This window comes from Sus scrofa, chromosome 6 (genome assembly GCF_000003025.6).
Source record: "Sus scrofa isolate TJ Tabasco breed Duroc chromosome 6, Sscrofa11.1, whole genome shotgun sequence".
Taxonomy (NCBI): domain Eukaryota; kingdom Metazoa; phylum Chordata; class Mammalia; order Artiodactyla; family Suidae; genus Sus; species Sus scrofa.
The window spans coordinates 34,704,688-34,724,265 of record NC_010448.4 but is presented as its reverse complement, the minus strand read 5'-3'; the positions used below and the strand labels follow the sequence as shown (position 1 = coordinate 34,724,265).

The window sequence follows — 19,578 nt, the reverse complement described above, 5'->3', positions numbered from 1 at the left end:
GGCCAGGGATTGAACCCGAAACTTCATGGTTCCTAATCAGGTTCGTTAACCACTGAGCCACGATGGGAACTCCGAAAATGAACTTTAAAAAAAAAACCTAACACAGTTCCTGCTGTGATGCAATGGAATCGGTGGTGTCTCTGGAACACTGGGTTGCAGGTTTGATACCTGGCCTGGTACAGTGGGTTAAGGATCCAGCGTTCCCAGAGCTGCAGCTTAGGTAACAACTGCGGCTTGGATCTGATCCCTAGCCCAGGACTCCATATGTCATGGGGCAGGCGAAAAGGAAAAATAAATAAATGAGACAAATATGGAGTTCCTGTTGTGACTCAGCCGGTTAAGAACCTGACATAGTGGAGTTCCCGTCGTGGCGCAGTGGTTAACGAATCTGACTGGGAGCCGTGAGGTTGCGGGTTCGGTCCCTGCCCTTGCTCAGTGGGTTAACGATCTGGCGTTGCCATGAGCTGTGGTGTAGGTTGCAGACGTGGCTCAGATCCCGTGTTGCAGTGGCTCTGGCGTAGGCCGGGGGCTAGAGCTCCAATTAGACTCCTAGCCTGGGAACCTCCATATGCCAAGGGAGCGGCCCTAGAAGAGGCAAGAAGACAAAAAAAAAACAAAAAAGAACTTGGCATAGTGTCTATGAGGTTGGGGGTTCGATCCCTAGCCTCTCTCAGAAGGTTAAGGATCCCGTGTTGCCACAAGCAGAGGCACAGGTTGCAGATGTGGCTCTGATCTGGCATTGCTATAGCTGCGGTGTAGGCCTCAGCTGCTGCTTTGATTTGACCCCTGGCCTGGGAACTTGCATATGACACAGGTGCTGCCTTAAAAAGAAAAGAAAATCTAACCACCATATCATTGTCTTGAACCCCCAAATTAACAGACATTTTAAAAAATTTAAAAATTGTTAGTGTGTGTGAAGGAAAAAGAATAGCTTCATTGCTTTGCCAGGCAAAGGGGGACACAGTGGGTTAATGCCTTAAAAAACTGTCCCCCAGACATTTTAAAATTTTTGTTTGACCTGCAGTCTGAGTTCAGTTTTCCCAGATTGGTTAAAAAAAAAGGTGTTTTTTTTTTTTTTTTCCAACTGGTTTGTTGCAATCAGCATCTAAACAGGGTCTACATATTATTGGTTGATATTTTGGTTTCTTAATTTTTTTTTTTTTTAAGGGCCACACCTGCAGCATATGGAAGTGCCCAGGCTAGGGGTTGAATCAGAGCTGTAGCTGCCATTGTACCACAGTAAATGCCAGATCCTTGACCCCCTGCGTGAGGCCAGGGATCAAACCCATGTCCTTATGGATACTGGTCAGTTTTGTTAGCACTGAGCCACAATGGGAACTCCTTAAATATTTTAAAAAATGGTTTAATGATATTTAATTCACGTATCATACAGTTCAGCCATTTAAAGTATATAGTTCAGTAGTTTTTAGTATGCCGACAGATTCTTAAATCTCTGAAGCTGAAACATTTCCCTTTCCCCATACTATTTATTCATTGAAAAAGCTGTCGTTTGTCCCTAAGAATTTCCCCCCTTCTCAGATTTGGTTGACTAAACAGTGCTATTGTTTAATATGTCCCTCTGTCTCCCCCATTTCCTATAAATTGTGATCTAGGTCTAGAGCTTTATTTGTGGGTGTTTTTTTTTTTTTGGTATTTTTTTTTTTTTTTTTGGTCTTTGTGTCTTTCTAGCACCGCACCCGTGGCATATGGAGGTTCCTAGTCTAAGGATCCAGTCAGAGCTGTAGCCCCCGGCCTACGCCACAGCCACAGCAAAGCCAGATCCAAGACGCGTCTGCAACCTACACCACAGCTCATGGCAATGCTGGATCCTTAACCCACTGATGGAGGCCAGGAATCGAACCCGAGTCCTCATGGATGCGAGTTGGGTTCATTAACCACTGAGCCACAACGGGAACTCTTAGAGCTTTAGATTCAGGTTGAGATGTTGTTTTGTTTTTTTCACAGAAATAATTCATGATGCTGTATATATTTTCTACGTTTTCTTTTTTTTTTTGGCTGCACCCATTGCATAAGGAAGTTTTCTAATTAGGGATCCAATCTGAACCACAGCTGTGACGTATGCCTCAGCTGCAGCAACACCAGACAGATCTTAACCCACTGTGCCACAGTGGGAGCTCCTTTTCTGCTTTCCTGTCACAAGTCCTATATTGTTGTTTAGGGAGTGAGGTTAAGATTATTCAATGAGGAGTTCCCGTCGTGGCGCAGTGGTTAACGAATCCGACTAGGAACCATGAGGTTGCGGGTTCGATCCCTGACCTTGCTCAGTGGGTCAAGGTTCCGGCGTTGCCGTGAGCTGTGGTGTAGGTCACAGATGCGGCTCAGATCCTGTGTTACTGTGGCTCTGGCATAGGCTGGCAACTACAGCTCCGATTCGACCCCTAGCCCGGGAACCTCCATATGCCGCAGGAGCGGCCCAAGAAATGGCAAAAAGACAAAAAGACAAAAAAAAAAAAAAAAAAAAAAAAGATTATTCAATGGATTCACTTGTAGCAATCAGTTATTTTTGCCTTCTTTCATTTGCGGTTTGCAAGTGAAGATATCCTTATTGTGTCATTCCTTTTATATTTTTTAGCTATGATTCTTCTATAAATAAGAACTTCCTTTTTCATCAGTTATTTAGTAACTGTGAAATAAACTTCATACCAAAAACGGTAGGGTATGGCAGTTCCCCTGTTGCACAACAGAAACTAATCTGACTAAGGAACCATGGGGACTTGGGTTTGATTCCTGGTCTCGCTCAGTGGGTTAAGGATCCGGCATTGCCGTGAACTGTGGTGTAGGTCGCAGACGTGGCTCGGATCCCGTGTTGCTGTGGCTCTGGTGTAGGCTGGCAGCTGTAGCTCCTATTGGACCCCTAGCCTGGCAACCGCCATAGGCCACGTGTGTGGCCCTAGAAAGACAAACAAAACAAAACAAAACAAAAGGTAGGGTATGATTCTCCCCCTTCTCCCACCCCACTCTTTTTTTAGAACAGTGAGTTAATATCGTAACAGTCTCTAAAAATGACTAAAGTTTTTTAAAAAGTACCATGATAAAACTCATTATTATTTACTTTGTCCTACAGGACATGTAGATATTTTTTTTTCTTTTTTCTTTTTTTTTTTTTTTTTTAAGGCTGTACCCATGGCATATGTTCCCAGGCTAGGGGTGGAATTGGAGATATAGCCACTGGCCTACACTATAGCCACAGCAACATGGGATCCAACCCACGTCTGTGACATACACCACAGCTCATGGCAATACTGGATCCTTAACTCACTAAGCAAGGCCAGAGATCCAAACCTGAGTTCTCATGGGTACTAGTCAGATTCATTTCCGCTGAGCCACAGTGGAAGCGCCCTGGAATATGTATTTTTGTTTTGTTTTTGTTTGCGGTTTTTTTCTTTTCCTTTTTTGGCCAGGGATCAGATCCAAGCCTCAGTTGCCACCTACACTGCAGCAGATCCTTAACCCACTCTGCTTGGCCGAGGATCGAACCTGCATCACAGCCCTCCAGAGACACTGCTCTTCCCATTCCACCACAGCAGGAACTCCTGTCCTACAGAATATAGTTAATCGTTTCAAAATAATGCAGCGATTAACACCAGTACTGCAGAAGGCAGTTTAAGATTTCTTTGTGATTCTTCTTGTCCTTAGGGAAAAAAATCTAAGACTGTACAAATTATTGTTTTAAAGTGGCTTGAAAAAAATTCTCTTTGTGGCTTGTTAAAATGTTAGCTTCAGATGTTTCGACTTTTTTTAGGTTTTTTTTGTTTGTTTGCTTGCTTTAATTTTTAGTTTTTAATTATATGAAATATTTACACAGTTTCAGAATTAAAACTGAAACCAGATATATTCAGAGAAAAGTCTAGTATATACAGTGGAATATTTTACAGCTTTAAAGAGGATTGAAATTCCGATACATACTACTACATAGATGAACCTTGAAGACATTATGCTAAGTGAAATAACGAGATACAAAAGGAGAATACTGCCTGTATCCTCTTATGAGGGACCTAGACTAGTTAAATTCATAGGCACAGAAGGACAACAGTGCCTACCACACTGGGGTAAGGGGGGAGTAGGGAGACAGTGTTTAATGGGTACAGTATGGGGTGATGAAAAAGTTCTGGAGATGGATGCTGGTAATATTGGTTGTGCAACAGTGGGGATGTACTTACTGCCACTGAACTATTTTTTTCTTGTATTTTATTTTTTTGAACTGTACTTTAAAAATGGTTAAAAAATGGAGTTTTTGGAGTTCCCATCGTGGTGCAGCAGAAACGAATCCGACTAGGAACCATGAGGTTTTGGGTTCGATCCCTGGCCTCGCTCAGTGGGTTAAGGATCCAGTGTTGCTGTGAGCTGTGGTGTATATTGCAGAAGCGGCTTGGATCTGGTGTGGCAGTGGTCGTGGTATAGGCTGGCAGCTATGGCTCCAGTTGGACCCCTCCCCTGGGAACCTTCGTATGCTACAGGTGCAGCCCTAAAAAGACAAAAAGCAAAAAAAAAAGGGGAATTTTTTTAAAACTGTGGCACAAAAAGGGATCAGCAGTTCTATTTGTTATAGCAAAACAGATTCAATCCCTGGCCTGGCCCAGTGGGTTAAAGGTGCTGGCATAGATGAAGCTGCAGTGTAGGTTGCAACTGCGGCTTGGCTCTGATACCTAGCCTGGGAGCTCCATATGCCACAGGTCTGCCAAAAAAGAAAAAAAAAAAAAGGTTAAAATGGTAGGTTTTATGTATATTTTACAAAAACAATGTTATTTATTTATTTTTATTTTTTTATAGTACAATTTTTTGTTGTTGTTGTTGCTGTTGTTGTTGTTGCTATTTCTTGGGCCGCTCCCGCGGCATATGGAGGTTCCCAGGCTAGGGGTTGAATCGGAGCTGTAGCCACCGGCCTATGCCAGAGCCACAGCAACGCGGGATCCGAGCCGCCTCTGCAACCTACACCACAGCTCACGGCAACGCCGGATCGTTAACCCACTGAGCAAGGGCAGGGACCGAACCCGCAACCTCATGGTTCCTAGTCGGATTCGTTAACCACCGCGCCACGACGGGAACTCCCAAAAACAATTTTACACATGTATATATATATGGAGAGGGGAAGATCTAGTGTCTGTCCCTTTGCCCCTATTCTTTCCTCTGTGCCATTGGTAATCCTCCTTTTTGATTTTTTCTTTATCATTCAGTTGTCTTTTTTGAAAATCTAGGCAAAATATCTGTGTGTTTGTATTTCACTCCTTTCCTTAAAAGTAGTGCTTGTGCACTTTGCTTTTCTCCCTTATTAATCATCATAGTATATAAACATGCTTCTCATTTCTTTTTACAGCTTCATATCCCTCCATTGAGTACATAGTCTATATTTATTCAACCTGTCTGCTTTGATGGATATCCTAGCTGTTTCCAGCTTTTTGCTGTAACAAATAGAACTGCAGTGAATAGCGTTTTTCCAGAAGTTCTTTCGCATTTTTGCCATTGCATCCTTGGGACCAATTCCTGAAAGTGGGCTTGCCGGCTCAGTGAACAGGTGGATTCACAGCTTTGCTAGGTATTGCTCTCGCCCCCTCCTTTGAGTCTGAGCCACTTTGAATCTCCACCTGCAGTGTTTGAGGATGTCTGTTCTGCCGAAGCCTCATCGGAAGAGCATGTTGTCAGGGAGTTCCCTTTGTGGCTCAGCAGTTAATGAACCCAGCTAGGATCCATGAAGATGCCAGTTTGATCCCTGGCCTCACTCAGTGGGTTAAGGATCTGGTGTTGCCATGAGCTGTGCTGTAGGTCACAGTCGAGGCTTGGATTCTGTGTGGCTGTGGCTGTGGTGTAGACCAGCATCTGTAGCTCCGAATTTTCAACCCCTAGCCTGGGAACTTCCATGCACTGTGGGTGCAGCCCTAAAAAGCCAAAAAAAAAAAAAAAAAAAAAAAAGAAAGAAAAAGATGACTGTCTTGTTAGAATGTTGGATTGTTACTGATTGAATGGGTGAGAAATTATATCTCACTTTTAGTGTGCATGCCCCTTATTATCAGGAATTCCATATCTTTTCATGTGTCTTAAGGGTCTTTGCATTTCTGTTTCTTTCACTTTTCCTATCTTTTGCCATATCGGGTCAATGGTCTTTTCCCTCTTTTGTATAAAAGTACAAATCCTAGGACTTTGCCTGTGGTCCTTGAAGCAGAAACTCTGGGGAGGGGCCCAGCGATGTCTGCATTTTAACAGGCTCTCCACGTGATTGTTGTGCTCACTGAAGTTTGAGAACCACAGGTCTAAACCGTCCTCACTCCTTCCTTTCTAAAATCCTCCAGTTTTTTGTTTTTGTTTTTTTCTTTTTACACCTACAGCATATGAAAGTCCCAAGGCTAGGGGACGAATTGGAGCTGTAGCTGCCAGCCTACACTGAAGCTACAGCAACGCAGGATCCGAGCCTCGTCTGTGACCTACACTGCAGCTTGTGGCTATGCCAGATCCTTAACCCACTGAGTGAGGCCAGGGATCAAACCCACATCCCCATGGACACTAGTCGGGTTGAGCCACAACTGGAACTCCCCTAAAACCCTCCAGTTTTGAGTAACGTGTAACCAGACAAACACCAGCCACACCCTTGCTTGGTGGTAGTCACTCACCATTCCCAGGGGCGCCTCTCATTCCTTGAAGATTCCTGCTGTCCAGCTCCATTACTCTTCACCAGTCTGTCATGATTCTAGGTGATTTCAGAATGCACACGGATGCTCTCCGCAGGAACCTGGCTTTGTAATTCTTAGGCTTCCTTTCCTCCTGAGGCTTGTCTTCCTCCCTCCCTGAGTCATCCCACGGCTGCACCTCTGCAGCAGTGCTGCCCAGACTTGGTCCTGCTGTAGGTTTAACAGGAAGTCTCTGGCGTCTTACTGTTAAATAGAGTCTATGCTCTTGACCTCTGATGTATATATACTCTTTACTTTCATTTTTTTTTTCTTTGTACACTTGAGAATGTTTTTCAAGAACACAACTTTTGACCCTCAATTTCTATGAAATGAAAAGTGACATCCACACTCTCTCATGATACCTGCATCTACGTTGTGTGTTCACATCAGCTTGAAATGAAAATTGTCGCCCCACGGTGGAAGCCCTCTCAACTTTAATGGGTTTTACAGTCTTCAGTCATTTACCATAACACACACATTTCAGAGTAAGTTCTTATAATGGAGTCAGCCCATTTTTATTCACGCTGCATGGTTCTTTGTACATTCTTAAAGTATTTTTTATGGTCAGTGTTATTAAAGAAATCAGAGGGAGTTCCAGTTGTGTTGCAGAGGATTAGGAACCTGGCTAGTATCCATGAGGGTGCGGGTTCGATCCCTGGCCTCGCTCAGTGGGTTAAGGATTTGGTGTTTCTGTGAGCTGTGGTGTAGGTCGCAGATGTGGCTCAGATCCCAAGTGGCTGTGGCTGTGGCCGTGGCCGGCAGCTGTGGCTTCAATTCAGCCCCTAACCTGGGAACTTCCCTATGCTGCAGGTGTGGCCCTAAAAAGCAAAAGAGAAAGAAAGAAAGAAATTAGAATCTCCTTGTTATGTGTGCCTCTGAATGAAAGTTTTCAGTAAGATGACTAGGAACCGAAGGCCTTCTTACAGGCTTAACTGCTGTAATGGATAATGTGGTGATGACACGACACCTCATGTCAAGGCCCTCGTCCGAGTTCAGAATTTCCAGCTGTGCTGGGGAGTGATTAGAACTTCTCTGAGTGTTTGTGTCACTGGTAGATTTGCCTGTAAAGGGACTCCGGTCAGTCCTGAGCACATGCTCTTGGAATTGGTTGAGCCTCACACTCTCGATACCACCCCGCTTCTCTTCCAACAGTGCATGACTCCTGACCAGCTGATGACGCTCTGCACCGCGGGCATCCAGAGCAGCAATGTCGGGGTTCGAGTAAACATGGTCAGTATTTTGGGAATCACCGGCAGCGTCCTCGCCAAAGAAGATGGCACACTGGACACTCTGAAGGTAAGACAACATGCGTCTACCCCGAACTGTTAAATCACTAGAAATGGGAGTAGGGTAACTATATAAAAATCCAGGTCTGGGATTTTTAAAAACCTCTGTGGACTTTATGAGAAGAAATCATATCAGAATGTGCTTACTCAGGCATGTTATTAAAGTTTTCCCTTTGGCTTGATCTAACTCCATGGGTCAGATAATTGTTTGAAAAGTCAAGTGGAATTTTGCCATTTAACTTTATCCTGGAGATACTTTTTTTTTTTTTTTTTTTTAAGGGCTAGGCCCACAGCATATGGAAGTTCCCCTGCTAAGGGTCCATTCTAGCCTACGCCACCGCCACAGTAATGCTGGATCCAGGCTGCGTCTGCGACCTACACTGCAACTCACCCCAATGCTGAATCCTTAACCCACTGAACAAGGCCGGGGATTGAACCCAAATCGTCATGGATACCAGTCAGGTGCCTTACCACTGAGCCACAGCAGGAACTCCCTGGAGATACTTTTTCAAAAATAAATTGATCTTCAGTTAGAGATCAAGGTTCAGAATTGTTAAAGATGCCTCTGCCTCGAAGTTCCTATTGTGGCACAGTGGAAACGAATCCAACTAGTGACCATGAGGTGGCGGACTTGATTCCTGGCTTTGCTTGGTGGATCAGTAATCCAGCATTGCCATGAGCTGTGGTGTAGGTCGCAGAAGCAGCTCAGATCCCTCATTACTGTGGCTGTGGCATAGGCCTGCAGCTGTAGCCCCAATTTGACCCCTAGCCTGAAGAAAGAAAAAAAAAAAAATGATGCCTCTGCCTTTGCTGTGGTGTAAACTGTGTGTCTGTTATACTCTCCTACTGATGAAGGAACAGTCCAGCCAGTTTTCTCGGCACCCCAGGCTGAAATGCATTCTGCATAGCACCAGACAGTTGGTCCTAAGACCACCCCGTAAACTGTAAGCAGCAACTCTGGTGATGCCAACACACTAGGAACTCACTCAGCATGTTTGCTTCCAGCGCTTCAGCTCAGCACAGTTGCTCAGAAATGCCTCTGCTAGGGATGCAGCAGAGCAACTCACAGGACAGTAAGAGTAAAATTACCCTTCATTGTGCTAATAATAATTGCTCAAGTGTGGATTACTGATTAATGGATAATAAACTGATTAAGGTACTTCTTGCTAAGAAGATAACAATGTGACTGATGTTTTTAAGAAATTTATTTTGAAAAAATGATGCATACACATAGCAAAACATATAGGAAATTAGGAAAGAATCTATGGTGAAAATACACATCTTGGGAGTTCCTGTTGTGGCTCATCGGGTTAAACACCTGACTAGTGTCCATGAGGATATGGGTTCGATCCTGGCCTCACTCAGTGGGTTAAGGATCTGGCATTGTGGTGAGCCATGGTGTAGGCCAGTAGCTGCAGCTCCAGTTTGACCCCATATGCCACAGGTGCAGCTCTAAAAAGTAAAAGAAGAAAGAAAGAAAAGAAAAGCCTTTTTGATGGAGACAGAGGGAAATTTTAATCATTTCCAATATCAGTCTCTCATATATCATTTATGGATCTTAATTCATTTTATGTCGGAATATGAACTCTAAGATTTTAATTTCATCTTGCTTATACTCGGTATTTTTATAAATATGTGTTAAGTCTTGCGTCTTTTAAAAGTTTGAATTTTTCCCTAGCAGTTTTATATAAAACACTATGCCTGAGTTGTTGCCACATTTGGAGCTAGTACTTATTTCTCGGATGCTGACTTGGAATGTCGGACAGTACCTCTGTTTTGTTGTCTCCAGACCATCGGGTGCTTTCTGCTGGAGGTTGCCACCAAGGATCCCTCCCTCGTCGTAGCAGGAGAGGCTTTGGATGCCCTCTTCGATGTCTTTGCAGATGGTAAAGAAGCTGAAAGGGCCTCCGTTCAAATTAGATTGTTAGCTGCTCTGAAAGACTTCCAGCCGGTCTTCAAAATGAAGGTGGGTAGGTTTTGTGGAGAAAGGCTGAGCCTCAGCCTTCTGTGGGAGGAGGGTGTGTGTGCTTCCCTCCGTGCAACCCCAGTGATTCCAATCACACTCCAGCCTCCGTTCCGGGTCCGTGCCTGTGGGCTGAGTCAGCGCTCCGTCGTCCTTTCTGTCGAATCACTGTGACTTGAGCCAAAACGGTGTCGACAGGTTCCCCTTTCTGCGGTGGTTTAGTCATGCTGCGTGTAAGCGCTACAGCCCAACCTGCAAAGCACTTTCATAGTCACGTTCAATTTATTTTATATCATGTAAAGCTTTATATACCGATTTCATTGTTAGGAAGATTTCTCTTTGGTGCTCTGAAAGAAGGGCAGGCTCCAGGTCGGTCTGTAATAGAGAATGGGAGCTACTTTCATTTGCTCTTTTTTTGTTGATTGATGGGTGGATGGCTGGTTTCATCAGAAGCATCAAAGCTGACTTTGAATCAAAAAAATAATTTTGAAAATCTGTTTTGGCCGTTGGGAGAAAGCAACCAGAAAATTGAAAAACCTAGCCTTGCATCCCATGTCCACACATTCACCATTCTCCTCTTATCTAAATCTCCATTTCATTTTAAGAAATAAAAATATTTCTGGGCGTTCCCTTGGTGGCTCAGAGGAACCAAACCTGACTAGCATCCAGGAGGAAGCAGGTTCCATCCCTGGCCTCGCTCAGTGGGTTAAGGATCCAGCGTTGCTGTCAGCTGTGGTATATGGGTCGCAGGCACAGATTGGCTGTGGCATTGCTGTGGCTGTGGCATCGGCCAGCAGCTATAGCTCCGTTTCAACCCCTAGCCTGGGAACGTCCGTATGCCTCGAGTGTGGCCCTTAAAAAAAAACAAATTGTATTTTTGGCTTTTACATTATAGATTTAACCTTTGCTTTTAAATCTTTATCAAGGGAAGAGAGGCATTAATGAAAGATTAGCTTTTTCTGGTGTCGTTTTCCAGTACGTATTTCTTTTCTCTAACAAGCTTCTAAAGCAGAATTTAATTCTTTTCTTTTTTTTGGTCTTTTTAGGGCTGCACCCACTGCATATGGAGGTTCCCAGGCTAGGGGTTGAATCAGAGCTGTAGCCACCAGCCTATGCCACACCCATAGCCACAGCAATTCGGGATCCACGTCACATCTGTGACCTACACCACAGCTCACGGCAATGCCAGATCCTCAACTCACTGAACAACTCCCATTTTTTTTTAACATTTTAATGGTTTAGCATCTTAGATTTAAAAATGTAGTGAGGGAGTTCCCTTCATGGCTCAGCGGTAACGTACTTGACTAGCATCCATGAGGACGAGGGTTTGATCCTTGACTTCACTCAGTGGGTTAAGTTTCCGGTATTGCCGTGAGCTGTGGTGTAGGTCACACACCTGGCTTGGATCCCCCCATTTCTGTGGCTGTGGCTGTGGCCATGGCCAGCGGCTGCAGCTCTGATTCAACCCCTAGCCCAGGAACTTCCATATGCTGCAGGGATGGCCCTAAAAATAAGAAAGAAAAAAAAATGTAGTGATACTTATATGTGGAATCGAAAATATGGACCTATCTACAGAACAGAAACTGACTCACACAACAGATTTTTGGTTCCAAGGGGGAGGGAGGAGGGAATGGGACGGATGGGGAGTTTGGGGTTACTAAATACACACTATTACATTTAGAATCGATAAGCAATGAGGTCCCACTGTACGGCACAGGGAACTCTATCCAGTCTCCTGGGATAGAACATGATGGAAAATAGAATGTATTTTAAAAAAAGCCATTGGACCCAAATGTGAAATTCTTCAGTAATTAGAAATAACAGCCAAAGAACTTAAAGGAAATTGTGGAAAAAGCAAAGGAAAAAAAAAAAGCTAAAAAATGAAGCGATAGTGTCTGACACACATTTACTGACTTAAGCTTCACCACCAGGTGACTTTAGTCTTCAGGGGGAAAAATTGACCAGTTTATGATTGTTTATGATTGTTTAAGGCTGTAGTTTTGTTTGACTGGGGTTTTGCAGTTTGGTTTTGTTTCATATTTAATTGATGTATAACATCGTGTTAGTTTTAGGTGTACAACATAATGGTTTGATACATGTATATATTGCAAAATGATTACAGCAATGAGCTTAGTTACAAATTTTTTTTTTTTTTTGTAATGGAAACTTTTAAGACCTACTCTCTTAATAACTTTCAAATATATAACACAGTGTTATTAGCTACAGCCACCTTGTGATACATTATATCCCCAGGACCCATTTCTTTTATATGGTTGATCCTTGAGCAACATGGGTTTGAACTGTCCAGATCCGTTTAACTATGTGGATTTTCTTCAATGGTGCATACTACAGTACTGCATGATCCACAGTTGGTAGAATCTGTGGCCAGTAGTAAGCTTATACTTGGATTTTTTTTTTTTCTTCCACTTTTAGGGCCACACCCACAGCATATAGAGGTTCCCAGGCTAGGGATTGAATGGGAGCTAGAACTGCCCACCTACACCAGATCTAAGCCGCATCTTCGACCTACACCACAGCTCACAGCAATGCCGGATCCATAACCCACTGAGTGAGGCCAGGGATTGAACTGAGTCCTCGTGGATTCATTAACTGCTGAGCCACGACGGAAACTCCCCTATACTTGGATTTTTGACTAGAGGGTGGGGAGTTGACGCCCCTACCCCTTGCATTGTTCAGGGGTCAGCTGTAACTGCATGTGTGTACCGTTTGGCCACCTTATCCCATGTCCCCCACTCTGTCTCCATCCCCTGGTATTTATTTTTTAAGCACCTGTTCCTTACCTCATAGGTAACCGGATTGAATGGTGTTTCTCTAAGCAAAGACAAATGTAATTAGTATTTTCCTCCTTTATTATCCAAAAGGTACCATGATGTACTCACAGTCCTTCACTTTATGTGCTTTTCCTTATTAACACTGTCTCCTAGGGACATTTCCATACCCGTACACGAAGGGTGTCTACATTGTTCTTAAAGGTCACAGGCCCTTTAAACTTCTGAAAAAGGAGTCTGCGTGGTAAGGAGAAAATAGCCCCTTTTCCCGAAGCTGTAGGGAAAGCAGATGCAGTTCCGAGTCATTAAGCTCTGCAGAAGCGAATGCTTAGAGAGTAGTTATGTAAACTCTGAACCAGGAACATAACCCCAAACTCTGGAACGTCCGTTATTCTGATTGATTTTTTTTTTTATTTCAAAGCTCTAAAGCCCTGATGAAATTTCTTTGTCCGCCAGAGTGACAGCATGTGGCTTTCATACTTCTTTGTGAATGAAGCTACAGTTGCATTAAAGGCTGTTCAATATATATTTAGCCCCAAATTGCTCTTAAACATAGTACAGTGCATTTTACTAAAAAACTTCCCTAGAGCCATTCTCAAAAATGCCTGGTATCAGCAGCACCAGTGTCGTCACCTGGTAACTTGTTACAAATGGAAATTCTCAAGCCATCTCCAAACCTGAAAATCAGAAACTCAGGATGGGCCCACAGAGCCCTTATGTTTTTTGTTTTTGCTTTTGTTTTTGTTTTTAATGATTCTTATTTTTTCCATTATAGTTGATTTGAGCCCTCGCTTGGGTTTTTTTGGGTTTTTTTTTTTTTTTTTGGTATGTTTTTTTTTTCCCCATTATAGCTGGTTTACAGTGTTCTGTCAATTTTCTACTGTATAGCACAGTGACTCAGTCATACATACATATATACATTCTTTTTCTCACATTATCATGCTCCATCATAAGTGACTAGATATAGTTCCCAGTGCTATACAGCAGGGACTCATTGCTTATCCATTCCAAAGGCAATCGTTTGCGTCTTTTAACCCCAGATTCACAGTCCATCCCACTCTCTCCCCCTCCCTTTTGGCAACCAAAAGTCAGTTCTCCAAGTCCATGATTTTCTTTTCCATGGAAAGGTTCATTTGTGCCATATATTAGATTCCAGATATAAGTGATGTCATATGGTTTTTTTCTCTTTCTGACTTCACTTAGTATGAGAGTCTAGTTCCATCCATGTTGCTGCAAATGGCATTATTTTGTTCTTTTTTATGGCTGAGTAGTATTCCATTGTGTATATAAACTACATCTTCGTAATCCATTCAATCCAGTGTCATCTGTTGGTGGATATTTAGGTTGTTTCCATGTCTTGGCTGTTGTGAACACAGGGATGCATGTGTCTTTTTCAAGGGAAGTTTTGTCTGGATATATGCCCAAGAGTGAAATTGCTGGATCACATGGTAGTTCTATATTTAGTTTTCTGAGGTACCTCCATACTGTTTTCCATAGTGGTTGTACCAATTTACATTCCCACTAACAGTGTAGGAGGGTTGCCTTTTCTCCACACCCTCTCCAGCATTTGTTATTTGTGGACTTATTAATGGTAGCCATTCTGACTGGTGCAAGGTGAGCCCTTGCTTTTTAACAAGGCTTCTGGAGTTCCCATTGTGGCTCAGCAGCTTAAGGATCTGGTGTTGTCACTGTAGTGGCTCAGGTCACTTCTGTGGCTTGGGTTTGATCTCTTGCCCAAGAACTTCTGCATGCTGCAAGTGCAGCCAAAAATAAAAACAAAAGGTGCACAATCTTCATTTACCTTTATTATGGTACTGTGTTCCATCACCTTGGAAGTGAAATGTTTCTTCAAATTCTGGCAGCTGTTATTCTGAAAATAAACGCACCTCAAATTAAATTAAATGTTTTTTTTTTTTTTTTTTTTTTTTTTTGTCTTTTTGCTATTTATTGGGCTGCTCCCACAGCATATGGAGGTTCCCAGGCTAGGGGTCTAATCGGAGCCGTAGCCACCGGCCTATGCCAGAGCCACAGCAACGCGGGATCCGAGCTGTATCTGCAACCTACACCACAGCTCACGGCAACGCCGGATCGTTAACCCACTGAGCAAGGTCAGGGGCCGAACCCGCAACCTCATGGTTCCTAGTCGGATTCGTTAACCACTGCGCCATGACAGGAACTCCTCAAATTAAATGTTTTCTTATAGTAATTAGTAACATAGACCATATTTGTTTGTTTTTTGTGTGTTTTTTGTTTGTTTGTTTTTCTTTTTTGGCAGATACGGAAAGAAGGGAGAGCTAAATACAGTCCAGATCAGCTCTGTGTTCTTGACAACGTGAAGATGAATTTGAGAAGATTTGTTGCTTATCAAGAAACTGTTGAGAAAAGACTGACTACTTGAACCACTGAAAGAGACCAGTCCTTAACCCAAAGTGTTCAGGGATGAATAATTGTAGTGGGTTTCCTTTCAGTGTGTGCATTTCTGAAAGTCACTTTTTTTTTTTTTTTTGGTCTCTTCCTTTTTTTAGGGCCTCACCTGGGGCACGTGAAAGTTCCCAGGTTAGGGTTTGAATTGGCACTGTGGCTGCTGGCCTCCACCACAGCTGCAGCAACACAGGATCCAAGCCACATCTGTGACCTGCACCACAGCTCATAGCAAGGCTGGATCCTTAACCCACTGCATGAGGCCAGGAATCAAACCCATGTTTTCTTGAATACTAGTCGGGTTCTTAACCTGCCGTGCCATAACAGGAACTCCTGAAAGTTCTATTTTTAATGCTTGTATTGTGTACATTAATTTGAAGTTCATAAAAACTCTAAAACTGGTCAGCAACTCTTTTTTAAGCTCCGGGATCTGTGTGGCATTTCTAGTGCTCACTAAAACCTTTCCAGCATGTTTTAACCAGTGGAAACCTGAAGTGGGGAAGAGTAGAAACACAGTCTCAGGTGGTTGTGCGTGAGCAGTGAAGACACTTCCAAACAATCATGTTTGCCTTGAATTTTGCAAAAGAAGAAAAATCCAAAGCGTTTCTTGGATCTTCTTTGAAGCCTGTATCATTTTGAATTTTTAACTGAAATATGAAGACAAGCTTTATGAATTTATTTTGGTATGAAGTGTATCAATGATGCCTACCTTTTGTGAAGGGGGGCAATGTTCCAGAGTACCCACTGTGGTGCAGTGGGTTAAGGATCCGGCATGGCCACAGCTGCGGCATAGGTCGAAGCTGTGACTCAGATTTGATTCCTGGCCTGGGAACGTCTATATGCTGCGGGTGCAGCAAAAAAACAAAAAACAAAAAAAGGGGGAATGTTCCACTATTGGTGTTGCATTAGTTTGCAGATTACACTGCTAACTAATGAGCTGACGTGGTCCTTGTCATCCTCCATACAAGCGGTCTGATCAGTTATTGCTTTGTAACATCACTCATGATTTAATTTGATATGAAATCAGAATTAGAATAAAATGGTTTTCAATAGCTTTTTACTTGAAAGCTCTGTGTATTGGAAAAATCTTTTTTAAAATTCAGAGAACCCTATTCCTGAGTGTTTGCTTGCTAATGGATTTTTTTTTTTTTTTTTTTTTTTTTTTTTGTAGGGCCGTACCTGCTGTGTATAGAAGTTCCTAGACTAGGGGTTGAATTGGAGCTGCAGCTGCCAGCCTACACCACAGCCACAGCCACTCGGGACCCAGGCCGTGTCTGTGACCTACACCACAGCTCACAGCAACGCCATATCCTTAACCCACTAAGCGAGGCCAGGGATCGAACTCTCGTCCTCATGAATACTAGTCGGATTTGTTACCGCTGAGCCATGGCAGGAACTCCTTGCTAATGGATCTTGCTTTGAATATATGCGTGATATTAAAAATAAGACTTGGAGTTCCGCTGTGGCTCAGTGGGATTGGCGGCGTCTTTGGAGTGGTGAGACTTAGGTTTGATCCCCTGGCCTGGCACAGTGGGTCAAGTATCTGGCTTTGTTCTAGCTGCAGCCTAGGTCACAGCTTTGGCTCAAATCTGATCCCTGGCCCGGGAACTCCATCTGCAGTGGGTTGGCCAAAAAAGAAAGAAAGTAAAAATAAAAACAAGACTCCAGCATTCCTGTCCATGTCCTCGAAGTAACAGGGTGACAGGTGGAGCAAAGGGAAGGCGTTTTGGGTCCTATCAGTGTCGGAGGGAGGGAGGGCCCCAGACCAGGACTAGTCTCTTGCCTGTCCGTTTGTCTAATATGAGGAGTTGGTGGAGATTTGAAAATTTCCCCACCATTGATCTCATTTGACCTGTTAAAAAGGCCAATACCCAGTATAGTTCTTAACTCTTTAGTTTAGTTAACATCCATTACCTCATATAGTTACTTTTTTCTCCCTGGTGATAAGAACCCTTAGAATCTACTCTCTCAGCAACTTTCAAATATGCAATACAGTGTTCCTAGCTGTCGTCAGCATGCTGTCACATGTCCAATAATGTATTTTATAATTGCAAGTTTGTCCCTTTGGACAGCCCTCACTCATTTCACTTGCCCTCCTCCCCCACCCCCGCCTCTGGCAACTAACCATCTGTTCTATATATGAGTTTGGCTTTTTGTTTGTTTGTGATAGATTCCACACGTAAGTGAGATCATACATTATTTGTTTTTCTCTGATTTATTTCACTTAGCATAATGCCCTCAGGGTCTATGCACGTTGTCACAAGTGGCAGGATGTCCTTCTTTTTATGGTTGAGGAATATTCCATTGTCTATCTCTTTCTTTTTCGTTTTCTTTTGGCCACACCTGTGGCATGCGGACATTGATCCCGGGACCAGGGATGAAACCAGCACTCCATCAGCAACCCAAGCCACAGCAGTGACAATGCCAGATCTTTAACCCACTCAGCCACCAGGGTACTTCCTACGCTATCTCTTCTTTATCTGTAATACATCATACGTCACTGGAGATTTAGGTTGTTTCCATGTCTTGGCTACTGTGAATAATGCTGCAATAAACGTGAGGTACAGATACCTTTTTGAGACTATGATTTTGTTTCCTTAAGTCCTATAACCAGAGGTGGAATTGATGGATCGTATGATGGGTCTATTTATTTTTTCAAGGAACCTCCGTACTATGTTCATAGCAGCTACCCCAGTTTACTTTCCCACGAGAACTGCACAAGAGTTCTCTTTTCTCCACATCCTCATTAACACTTATCTCTTATCTCTTTGAAAATAGCCATTCTAGCAGGTGTAAGGTTCATTGTGTTTTTGAGAGAAAAACTCTTCCAAGGGAGAGAAGTTTCAGAATCCTCTCTGCTTCATATATTTATGGCATGTATTCAATTTCAAGAAGAAAATCTCCAGTTTTGTCATCTTCCCCTCACTTTCCAACCTGTAATCATTATGCAAATTACCTAGGGCAGGTCCTAATACATAGTACGTACTTGATAAGTATTTGTTGAACAAATAAATATTAGTGAGTTTCTGTTTTATTAAGCAAGTTTGTTGCAGTTGCTGAATTCAGAACGATCCTATGGAACCACAGAACATGAGTTATTATTTTGGAAATGTGCCATCCCCCCAGTTTTTTAGGCTCTGAGGCATTAATAGTTTGTATTGCTACCATTTAATTTTGCTACTGGAACAAGAAAGATAGGAAAAGATTTAAGTATACGCTACAGCTCTAACTATTTACATAATAGCTCAGTAAACATATGAATATTCTTCATGGCACAGTAAAATAGAAACTATAAGTTTTTTCCTAAAGGAAAAAAACAGTCTGCTTTAAAAGACATTTATTTGTAAATGAGCTAGAAAAATCCCCCCAAAACACACTGTTTTAAGGGTTGAAGTATATTGTCTCTCATGTGAGAGCCCGTGTTTTAGAAGATATATTTATTTTATTGAAGTAGAATTGATGTGAAATGTTGTGTTCATTTCTGCTGTACATAGAAGATTTTTTATTTTTTTAAATTTTTGTCGTGTTTTTAGGGCTGCACCTGTAGCATATGGAGGTTCCCCAGCTAAGGGTCGAATTGGAGCTGCAGCTGCCAGCCTACATCACAGCCACAAGCAATGCAGGATCTGAGCCACGTCAGGGACCTACGCCACAGCTCACGGCAATGCCAGATCTTTAACCCACTGAGCGAGACCGGGGATTGAACCCATGTCTTCATGGATACTAGTCGGCTTCATTAACCACTGAGTCATGACAGGAACTCCTAGAAGATATTTTTAAGCATTTAGCCTGCCATGGCATATTTACCCAAATAAAGAAAAATCGGAGTTCCTGCTGTGGTGCAGTGGAAACAAAATCTGCCTAGGAACCATGAGGATGCAGGTTTGATCCCCGACCTCGCTCAGTGGGCTAAGGATCCGGCATTGCCGTGACCTGTGGTGTAGGTCGCAGACGCAGCTCGGATCCTGCGTTGCTGTGGCTGTGGTGTAGGCGGGCAGCTGTAGCTCCGATTCCGACCCCTAACCCGGGAACTTCCATATGCTGAGAGTGCAGCCCTTAAAAAGCAAAAAAAAAAAAAAAGAAAGAAAGAAAAGAAAATCACTGCTTTAATTCTTTGTTTTGTCTTGAAGTTGGAAACTCGTTTTATTTTTAAATAGGTTTAATTTTGAAATATTAGTCCTTTGGTTTCTTTATTTGCAGTTTTATCTTTTGCTTTTATCTAGTCTTTCAAAGAATACCTTTGGGTCATCAAGATAGGGAAAGGTCCTTATCTCTTCAGCGGTCCGGTTCGGCAAGTTCTCTTGTAGGCCTGCCTCCTGCCCTTTTAAAATTGCACAGACTAATACTTTATTGCACAGGTGGACCTCAGAGATATGGGCGGTTCAGTTCCAAATAGCCGCCTTAAAGTGAACACCACCATAAAGCAAGTCACGAATGTT

At 43.0% G+C, this 19,578-nt stretch overlaps 1 protein-coding gene across 2 annotated transcripts in view; it reads left to right on the top strand.

Annotated features, from left to right (window-relative positions):
- The window catches only part of HEATR3 (HEAT repeat containing 3), a 52,612-nt gene extending 34,907 nt beyond the window's left edge, over window positions 1-17,705 (top strand). For both annotated transcript variants that reach the window (XM_021094219.1, XM_021094220.1), the window contains 3 exons: window positions 7,833-7,976; window positions 9,756-9,932; window positions 14,994-17,705. In XM_021094219.1, the coding sequence (XP_020949878.1) occupies window positions 7,833-7,976; window positions 9,756-9,932; window positions 14,994-15,116 (444 nt within the window). In that variant the 3' untranslated portion in view covers window positions 15,117-17,705. The remainder of the gene's footprint in view (window positions 1-7,832; window positions 7,977-9,755; window positions 9,933-14,993) is intronic.